This window comes from Acanthochromis polyacanthus, chromosome 21 (assembly GCF_021347895.1).
Source record: "Acanthochromis polyacanthus isolate Apoly-LR-REF ecotype Palm Island chromosome 21, KAUST_Apoly_ChrSc, whole genome shotgun sequence".
Taxonomy (NCBI): domain Eukaryota; kingdom Metazoa; phylum Chordata; class Actinopteri; family Pomacentridae; genus Acanthochromis; species Acanthochromis polyacanthus.
In genome coordinates, this window is record NC_067133.1 from 20,345,557 (window position 1) to 20,353,703 (window position 8,147).

At 39.2% G+C, this 8,147-nt stretch overlaps 1 protein-coding gene across 1 annotated transcript; it reads left to right on the forward strand.

The window, feature by feature from the left end:
• Positions 1-7,943, forward strand: LOC110972196 (immunoglobulin lambda-1 light chain-like). The gene is made up of 4 exons (XM_051941193.1): positions 1-40; positions 119-444; positions 6,715-6,748; positions 7,465-7,943. Exons 1-4 carry the CDS (start codon positions 1-3, stop codon positions 7,797-7,799), a joined length of 735 nt encoding a protein of 244 aa, XP_051797153.1. The 3' UTR covers positions 7,800-7,943.
• The last annotated feature ends 204 nt before the right edge of the window (positions 7,944-8,147 follow it).

Here is an 8,147-nt window from a genome sequence, read left to right on the forward strand (position 1 = left end):
ATGCTGGTGACTCTCTGCACTCTCATCACTGCTCTGACATGTAAGGAGGCTGACTTACTGTCATTTTCACCTCATTCTGTGTGTTTCTCTTGGCTTCATGTCGTCTTGTTGTTTCCAGGTGTGAGTGGAGTGACGGTGGTGACACAGAAGCCTCCTGTAATGACAGTGAGGAGAGGAGAGACAGCCAGCATGGACTGTAACCTGGGGAATGTTACTACATCTAGTGGTCGCTGGTATAAACAGATTCCAGGAGGAGTTCCTCAATTTGTTGTGAAAAAGTATCGCACTGCTAGTTCTCCAACCTATGGCTCTGGTTTCTCCTCACCCAAGTTCACATCCACTCATCAGTCACAATCAGATTATCGTTTGATCATCAGCAATGTGGAGGAGGGAGACTCAGCAGTCTATTACTGTAAAACATGGGACAGCTCTGTTAATGAGCACACATCACAGTGATTCATGCCATGACAAAAACCTCCTCACTGAGCATGCTCACTTCTGCTTTCTGAAACTTGTCACAGAATCTTGCCAACAGTGGAGCTGTGCTGAAGCACTAAACATCCCGAATTAACATTTGTCGTTCAATTCTACATCTTTGAATTGATGAGATTTCTTTAGTCACTCAATAACTCAACTCTGCAGTGTGATCTCCTGCATCATTCAGCCATATTGCCAATGTTGTCTTGGCCGCTTGTACTTGATGTTTTAGTGCTATTTCTGGCCTGAAAACTCATCAAATTTCTGCTCCTTTTCTACGACAGGCCGTGAATGAATGAACAAAACGTTTTGATCATAACTGCATTTTCGAACAACACAGTTCAAGAACATCTTCTGATCTTGCTGCTCACAAACAAAACTCCACTTCAAATGTTTCACTGTAACTCTTCAAATCTCCATGAAAAGTTGGATCACAAATCAAGAGGAGCAGTCCACGACAAAGAACCCATTGGAAGTCACTAAAGGTCCCCAAAATCCTGTCATTTACTTGGATTGCTTTTGAAACTTGAACTATTCCCTCAATAACATGGACTCAGGTCAAATATCAACAAATATGGGTACTACAGTCTGATGTAGTTTTGTTTCTATTTCTTTATTCCACAGAAACCTTGTGTTCATTTGACACAAATTCCCAAATAAAGGGCCAATGTTTTAGACAACCTCTGAACAAACAAAACACATTTTTGTCAGGAACCTCTGAAAAAGTGAATCTTATCATGTCAACAACCACAACTGTTTCCTTTTTAACTGCAGAGACATGTTATATGTTATTTAGTTTGTTGTTTTCACTGTGACAGAATTTCTCTGTTTTAGGTGCCTTGATCACATCTGTGTAATCTGAGAAAAGAAACAGCACTAGCTGGTGTTGGAGTTCTTAATCTGTTTCTTTTGATGACAGAAAAATCTCGATTCATGCTGTCGTTCTGCTCCAATGATTCACATTTAAACATAATGGAGCACAAATTTAACTGAAATACAAACATGTTATCTTTTTTTTAGATTGATTTAAATTGAGGCAGTCTGGAAAGGATCCTCCCCTTACTCCCTCAGTGCCTTTATAAGCTTCAGACTCTTTTCTCCTCTCACTCCAACCCAACTCACATTTCACTCAGACAGTTCAGGACATTTACTCCAAACACTGAAAACATGCTGAGGATCCTCTGCTCTCTCATCACTGCTCTGACCTGTAAGATGTTCTTCTGATTCCTTCCTGTTCCATATTTTCAGACATAAACCTCTCACTGATGTGTTTTTGTGTGTTTATGTTGCAGATGTGGATGCAGTGATTGTGTTGACCCAGACACCTGCTGTTCACACAGTTTCTACAGGACAAGAGGTTGTTCTCAACTGTAACATTCAAACAGATGTTGGAAATTATGTCAGCTGGTACAAGCAGAAGCCAAGTGGGACTCCTCAGTATATTCTATATTTCTACCATTCTCACAGCTCACCCACCTTTGGAACAGGGTTCTCCTCAGACCGATTTAACTCTAAAGCTTCATCTAGTGTAGATTATCAGCTCATCATTAAACAGACAGAGGCAGGAGACTCTGCAGTGTATTACTGTAGCGTATGGGATGGCTCTGCTTCTGCTGCTGTATCACAGTGATTTATACTGTGACAAAAAACCCCTCCCTGAGCACTTCTGCTTTTGTTGTTTCTGGCTGATGTTCTCTATATCTATCATTCAGGGAACTCTAGCAATGATTACAAGTAATTTTCTTTAATGCAAAACACCAATTTAATGTACAAGATTACTAATCTCTGACATGACTGAACATGAAGAAGTAGCTATACCATATACAGTACATGGTATATTAGTGTTCATTATTTTATACTTTAACATCGTTATTGAGCAAGTCAACAAATTGGCAAAATATTAAAAACAAACCAAAATAAAACTGGATTTAAATCCCCTATTAGTTGCAAATCTTTTATAAAAAAAAGTCAAGAATAAATGAATTTCTTGTATTTACAGTATGTGCCCTGATTTCATGGTAGTAAAATGATCAGAGTCTGCAGAACTTCAATAGTGTTGACATTTCCAGACCTTGAAATTCCCTCTGTTCATTTATGTGGTATATTGGTGCCACATGCAGCAAGAAGTGAGGTATTCACACCCAAATGAAATTCTTTAAAATGATCAAATAATACTTATAAATCAGTGTAAAAAATTTCAGATGAATGTAAATATTCATTGTTTTTGAAACTGTACTGTTGGTAAAGCAGTCTGTACTGAATTGTTAATTACTGTAAGTTGCTCTGACCTCATTACATCCTTTCCAAGTGCCTTTATTTGAAAAATAAATGTATTGTCTGATTACAATACACTATGGTGCTGTGTTTTGTGCTATGTTGCCACTGTGTGAGATACAGAGAAATAACATTTTAAAAGCACATAATAATGCTGTTACATGAATGCAAACTCTACAGAGTCTGCTGTAGAAAAAAAACTCACCTCATGACTTCTTCCTTTGCTGTCTATGAAGAGTGTAAGTGAAAGTGGTGGAAATGTTATGGGTGAAGGTTCAATGCAGTTCAATTCAATTTTGTTTATTTTGGGCCAATTACTATTCAAATTGTATCAAGAAACTTTATAGAACTCATATGCCTGAACCCCCAGAACAAGCCCAAAGGTGACAGCAGCAAGAAAAAAACTCCCTTTAAATGGGAGGAAATCTTCAGCAGAACTCAGCTAGTATGTGTTGACCCATCTACTGTTGACTGGCTGGGTTGAGGAGGATAGAAGAGATAGAGGAGGTGGTGGAGGGGGGAGGAAGAGGGACGGGAGAAGACGGGGGTGGGGGACAAGGAAACATACAACACACATTGAGATACACTCTTATGTCTGATAAGAGTAACATAGATGATACATACAAAGTTCAAGCCAACACTGAAACAGATTCACAGTTTACTGTTATGGTGTAAGGCTCTGGCAATACAGGTAAAAGCCAGAAAATTAGAATATTTTCATAAACTTGATTTATTTCCGTAATTGCGAACAAAAGGTATAACTTTTACATTATATGTAATCATTGCACGCAGACTGATGCACTTCAAATGTTTATTTATTTAATTTTGATGATCATAGGTGGCAACAAATGAAAATCCGACATTCCGTGGGTCAGAAAATTAGAATATTGTGAAATGGGTCAAGTTTGAAGACACCTGGTGCCACCCACTAACCAGCTGATTAACTCAAAACACCTGCAAAGGGCTTTAAATGGTCTCTCAGTCCAGTTCTGAAGCTTACACAAACATGGGGAAGACTTCAGATTTGACAGCTGTCCAAAAGGCAACCATTGACACATTGCACAAGGAGGGCAAGACTCAAAAGGTTATTGCTGAAAAGGTTGGCTGTTCTCAAAGCTCTGTGTCCAAACACATTAATGGAGAGGCAAAGGGTAGGAAAAACTGTGGTAGGAAAAAGTGTACAAGCGACAGGGATCACCGCGCCCTGGTGAAGATTGTGAAAAAAAACCCATTCAAAAATGTGGGGGAGATTCACAAGGACTGGACTGCTGCAGGAGTCAGTGCTTCAAAATCCACCACCAAGAGACGCATGAAAGACATGGGTTTCAACTGCCGCATACCTCGTGTCAAGCCTCTTTTGAACAAGAAACAGCGCGCAAAGCGTCTCACCTGGGCTAAGGAAAAAAAGAGCTGGACTGCAGCTGAGTGGTCCAAAGTTATGTTTTCTGATGAAAGCAAATTTTGCATTGCCTTTGGAAATCGAGGTCCCAGAGTCTGGAGGAGGACAGGAGAGGCACAGGATCCACGTTGCCTGAAGTCTAGTGTGAAGTTTCCACCATCAGTGATGGTTTGGGGTGCCATGTCATCTGCTGGTGTCGGTCCACTCTGTTTCCTGAGATCCAAGGTCAACGCAGCCGTCTACCAGCAAGTTTTAGAGCACTTCATGCTTCCTGCTGCTGACCTGCTTTATGGAGGTGGGGATTTTATGTTCCAACAGGACTTGGCGCCTGCACACAGTGCCAAATCTACCAGTGCCTGGTTTAAGGACCATGATATTTCTGTACTCAATTGGCCAGCCAACTCGCCCGACCTTAGCCCCATCGAAAATCTGTGGGGTATTGTTAAGAGGAAGATGCAGAATGCCAGACCCAAAAATGCAGAAGAGCTGAAGGCCACTATCAAAGCAACCTGGGCTCTCATAACACCTGAGCAGTGCCAGAAACTGATCGACTCCATGCCACGCCGCATTAATGCAGTCATTGAGGCAAAAGGAGCTCCAACCAAGTATTGAGTACTGTACATGCTCATATTTTTCACGTTCATACTTTTCAGTTGGCCAACATTTCTACAAATCCTGTTTTTGTATTGGCCTCAGGTAATATTCTAATTTTCTGACCCACGGAATGTCGGATTTTCATTTGTTGCCACCTATGATCATCAAAATTAAATAAATAAACATTTGAAGTGCATCAGTCTGCGTGCAATGATTACATATAATGTAAAAGTTATACCTTTTGTTCGCAATTACGGAAATAAATCAAGTTTATGAAAATATTCTAATTTTCTGGCTTTTACCTGTAAATATATAGCTGGTAGTAGGATGCAAACAGTGTGTAGATGAGCATATCATGTATAGTAAGGGCGATGCAGAGTAGATTGGTGAAAATGGGCACCTGGAAGCAGTGAACTGGAGCAGCATCCCACAGTGGACATGATGGAGACTGAGAAGCATCCAGCTGTGGGACCAGGGACACTCAGAAAAAGGACACAGGGGGACACAAAGGGAACGCAATGCAATAACGGTAAATGGGAGAAGGACTGAGTGAGTCAGCCCTAACTGTAAGATTTGTCAAAGACGAAAATTTCAAGTCTGGTCTTCAAAAAAAGAGAACCGAAACTGAGAGCTGGTTCCACAGGAGAGACGCCTGATAATTGAAGGCTCTCTCTCCCATTCTACTGAAGAATGTTGCTTGGACAGCCTTCAGTTATTGATTCAGTGATGAATTCTGCATAAAACAAGGACTTCAAAATAATGTGAGGTCACCTTTTGAAGTGGAAGTAGACATTTGAGTGTAATAATGATCCTCTGCAAATTGTCAGTAGAACACATGGAGGGTCATTAAATGGCCAACTGTAAAATCAATGATTTGGTTCAAAATGAAATATTGTAGAAGGTGATTTGAAACAGACACCAAAGACAAGAAACAGCCCCGACACATCTTCCAATAAAACTAACACACAAATAAAATCTGGATTTATGCTGTTGTTCATTGTTAGCTCCAGAAATTCACATTTTTTAAAATAGTGGAGCATAAATTTAAATGAAACACAAACACCTCATCTTTATTGTTCTTCTTTTAAATTGAGGAAGTTTGGAAAGGATCCTCCCCTTACTACCTCAGTGCCTTTATAAGCTTCAGACTCTTTTCTCCTCTCCCTCCAACCCAACTCACATTTCACTTAGACAGTACAGGACATTTACTCCAAACACTGACAACATGCTGAGGATCCTCTGCTCTCTCATCGCTGCTCTCACCTGTAAGATGTTCTTCTGATTCCTTCCTGTTCCATATTTTCAGGCATAAACCTCTCACTGATGTGTTTTTGTGTGTTTATGTTGCAGATGTGGATGCAGTGATTGTGTTGACCCAGACACCTGCTGTTCACACAGTTTCTACAGGACAAGAAGTTGTTCTCAACTGTAACATTCAGAGAGATGTTGGATATGTTGTCAGCTGGTACAAACAGAAGCCAAGTGGGGCTCCTCAGTATATTCTATATTTCTACCATTCTCACAGCTCACCCACCTTTGGAACAGGGTTCTCCTCAGACCGATTTAACTCGAAAGCATCATCAAGTCTAGATTACCAGTTCATCATTAAGCAGACAGAGGAAGGAGACTCTGCTCAGTATTTCTGTCAGACATGGGACGGCTCTGCTTCTGCTGCTGTATCACCGTGATTTATACTGTGACAAAAACCTGCATGGGAACACTGCAGCATTTATGAATTCTCAGCAATATTAAACACTCATTAAATCACTAAATCTGGAACTGAATCCATTTTCCTACACAGATAAGAGTGTTTGAAATACTCCAGCAGTGTTTTAGAATATAAGCAGACCGTTGAAATGATGAAATGTTGACAGTGAAAGTTTGTCTCAACAGGATGTTTCACTTCCACTCCCCTCATTAGAGAGTCAGGAGGTTTTTGTACGGCCATGTATACAAACTGAATCACTGTGGTATTCGGACAAGGAACCAAGCTGATGGTAACAAGTAAGTGCTTTTAAACCTTATTATGCAAATAGACACATTTTGTTTATCTGTTGTACATGAAGAATAACTTGAAACAAATGAATATGTGACTAATTCTTTAAAATATTTACCATGTTGGTTGGTGAAACAAAGATATTTTCTGCTTTGATACCAGGCAGTGTCTGTGGTGATAAAAAGAAAATCTGATCACAATATTTGAAACATTTTCTCCAAATACTTAAAGTATATAAATGGTTCAGGAATGTTAGATGGAGAACATTTTCAAGATCGTACCTATATTTATTCTCACATTTGTAAGAGCTTTTAAAATCTTTATTGCTGAACTGTTTGCTGAATATTCTAGTAATTGCATTTGAATTGTGATATTAATGCTAACTTTCTTATTATGTTTATCTAATATTCTGCACAGTTCAGATATAATTTGGAATTTGTCTGGAAATTATTTCATTCAGTTGATTCTAAATTCAGCTAACAGGAATGCAAATCAAAATTTTGAATATATAAGTTTATTTTTGGGAGATTTTTTTTGAAAGGGGTGACTGTTTATTTTTCAAGTGATCATTTTAAGTTCTTTTTTTCCAATTTTAAATTCTCTGCTTCTTCAGCATGGTTATACTGCCAGAAAAATATATTCATTTTATCATGTTAAATATGAATTATTGAATTATATTTTTAACTTGTCTTTATGAATGTCTTTGTTGTGAATGTACTTTCAGGCTCCAGCCTCCGTCCTCCTGTCCTGACAGTCTTCCCTCCGTCCAGCGTTGAACTCCAGTCCAACAAAGCCACTCTGGTCTGTCTGTCCAGTCAGTCTGGGCCTTTTGCAGATGTCACCTGGTCGGCTGCTGGGAGTCCAGTGAGCAGTGGGATCTCCACCAGCACCGCTGTTCAGAAACCAGACCAGACGTTCCAAATCAGCAGCTCTCTGGACATCCAGACGTCGGACTGGAACATGGATAAGGTTTACACATGTAAGGTGTCTATGGGGTCCCAGACTGCAGAGAAGAACATCAACAAGTCAGGCTGTTCCACTCAAGAAAAGAGCGTCTGAGATTTACTTCTTTACTGTTTGTGCTCTTTGCTCATACAACATTTAGATATTAGAAAATGTACTAGTAATCTATGTTCTTTCTGTTAAGTCAAATATTTTCATCTGCTTTGCAATTAATCCACTAAATAAACATAAAAAAAAGTTTTAAAATGTGCTTGTTTGAGTTTATTTTGGTAACACTTTATAATAACTATACACTATTAAGCATTAGTTAAGCATTGGTTCAGCATAATTTCAGCATTAGTTAATCCTTAAATCCTCATGAACTCATCATGAATTCACCATTAGTAATGCATTACAAAGCATTAGTAAAGACAGTTTTAAATGTTCAACTAACACATTATTAAG